We start from the raw sequence: 1,712 nt of genomic DNA, 5'->3' as shown, positions 1-1,712 counted from the left end.
GTGTCAGCACCACGCTCTCCAAAGTGAGCTAACCGGCCATCCCTATATAGGGATCCGAACCTTTGGCCTTGTTGTTATCAGCACCACACTCTCCCAAGTGAGCCACGGGCTTGCCCTAGGTTTTTTGATCAAATTATAAACAAAGAAAGGAATTTAAGTTCGGCTTGTGAAACTATAAAACACCACCCAGCATAGCAGCTGTATTAAGTGTCACAAGGTGGAAACTGCCCAAATGGCCACCAAAGGATAAATGGATAGACACACAAACATCTTGAATATTTCCTGAGCACTGGCTGCGTCCTGGGCCCAGAGCTCACCTTACTGAACCGGTGGGAGCAGGACGAGAACTGGGGGATCTCTGTGGAAGACTCCTCATCGTTGGTCTCATCGTCCTCAGAGCCTAGGTGGCGGTAGCGTTCCGAACGTGCTGTGGGAGAGAGAGGTCTGTGTGGCCCACCTGACACCAACAGGTGACCTCAGGGGCTGTGTGGTGATGCAGGAAGGGTGTGTCAGGCTGGATGGGGACACCGCCCACGGCAAAGGCCCCAAAGTGGGACCAGGTCTGGTGTGTTTGGGGACCACAGAAGGCTTGGGTGGCAGAGCACGTGTCTGGGAATAAATCCTAGCCGTGTCCCTAAAAGCTGTGGGACCATGGAATTCTTGTCTCCTCAGCCTTGGTTTACTCACCCTTGAAATGGGTCGCCCAGAATTAGGTAAAATTGTACATCTCAAATGTAAAGATGTTTGTCATTTTACAGAAGACGACACAGAAGCTCAGAGGAGAACTCTGACATGCAGTAAGTTCTGGAGGAGGCCCTGTATGCTGAGGCTGGACCCCCAAGTGGGGAGAGGGAGCTGTTGGAGCCCATCTGCACCAGCACCCTACCCTCCTGCATGACACGTAGGCCACATGCTTGGCTAGGGCCAGACACCCAGGAGGCTGACCCTGCTAGGGGACCCCAGCCAAGGCCACACTCAGTGACTTGGCTTCCCCATCTGAAATCTGAGGGGAGCAACCTGAACCCAGACGCACAGGAAATCCCAGCCAGGGGAGTGATCAGCAGACATGCCCTAGATTCTCGGAAAGCTCAGGAAGTCGGAAGCTCCAGGCCCAGGGTGAGGTGCCAAGCTTGGGTGGAGCCCCTGGCTGACAGTCCCCCCACCCCTGACACCCCCACCTACTGTCGAAGTAGCTGGTGTCATCCTCGGCTTCGAGCTGCGGCACGAACTCAGCTTTGTGTCGCAGGAGCCCTGCCCAGTCCAGGGCCCAGAAGAAGGGGTGCTGCTTCACCTCGTGGGTACCACCTGCAGATGCGCCTGGCTGAGCCCTATGGGGGCTCACCCTGTACCCCGCAGACCCTCCCTCCCATGCTGGATACATGAGGGAGCCAATGCAAAACCAGAAAGATGGGGGCAAAAACAAGCCAATGTTTAGAAGACTGAAAGGGACAGAGCTGGGGCTGAAACCCAGGCCGGCTGGTTCCCAGGGCCCTGCTCTTCCCTCTGCTGGATTCTCAGATCCCACTGCCCAGAGGACCTGGACTTGTAGGTGGGCTTCCTTCCTGGGCCGTTCTGACATGTTTCTACTTCACGGAGCAGGAGATGACTGTTCCCCAACCTTGAACCCAACCATCCTTTCCCATGGCCAAATCTCAGTCATGAACATGACCCATAGTGGCTGCATAACAGGTGACTACAGGAGTCTCAAATAC

At 55.3% G+C, this 1,712-nt stretch overlaps 1 protein-coding gene across 1 annotated transcript in view; it reads right to left on the bottom strand.

Annotated features, from left to right (window-relative positions):
• Nucleotides 1–317: 317 nt before the first annotated feature.
• Nucleotides 318–1,712, bottom strand: part of LOC103584347 (microtubule-associated serine/threonine-protein kinase 3-like) — a gene marked incomplete at both ends in the record, with an annotated part of 3,060 nt that continues 1,665 nt past the window's right edge. The window contains 2 exons of the mRNA XM_008565392.1: nucleotides 318–427; nucleotides 1,183–1,305. Coding sequence (XP_008563614.1) covers nucleotides 318–427; nucleotides 1,183–1,305 — 233 coding nt within the window. The remainder of the gene's footprint in view (nucleotides 428–1,182; nucleotides 1,306–1,712) is intronic.

This window comes from Galeopterus variegatus, unplaced genomic scaffold, assembly GCF_000696425.1.
Source record: "Galeopterus variegatus unplaced genomic scaffold, G_variegatus-3.0.2 Scaffold50990, whole genome shotgun sequence".
NCBI classification, from domain to species: Eukaryota; Metazoa; Chordata; class Mammalia; order Dermoptera; family Cynocephalidae; genus Galeopterus; species Galeopterus variegatus.
The sequence above is the reverse complement of the archived record's forward strand: the minus strand, read 5'-3'. Positions and strand labels throughout refer to the sequence as shown.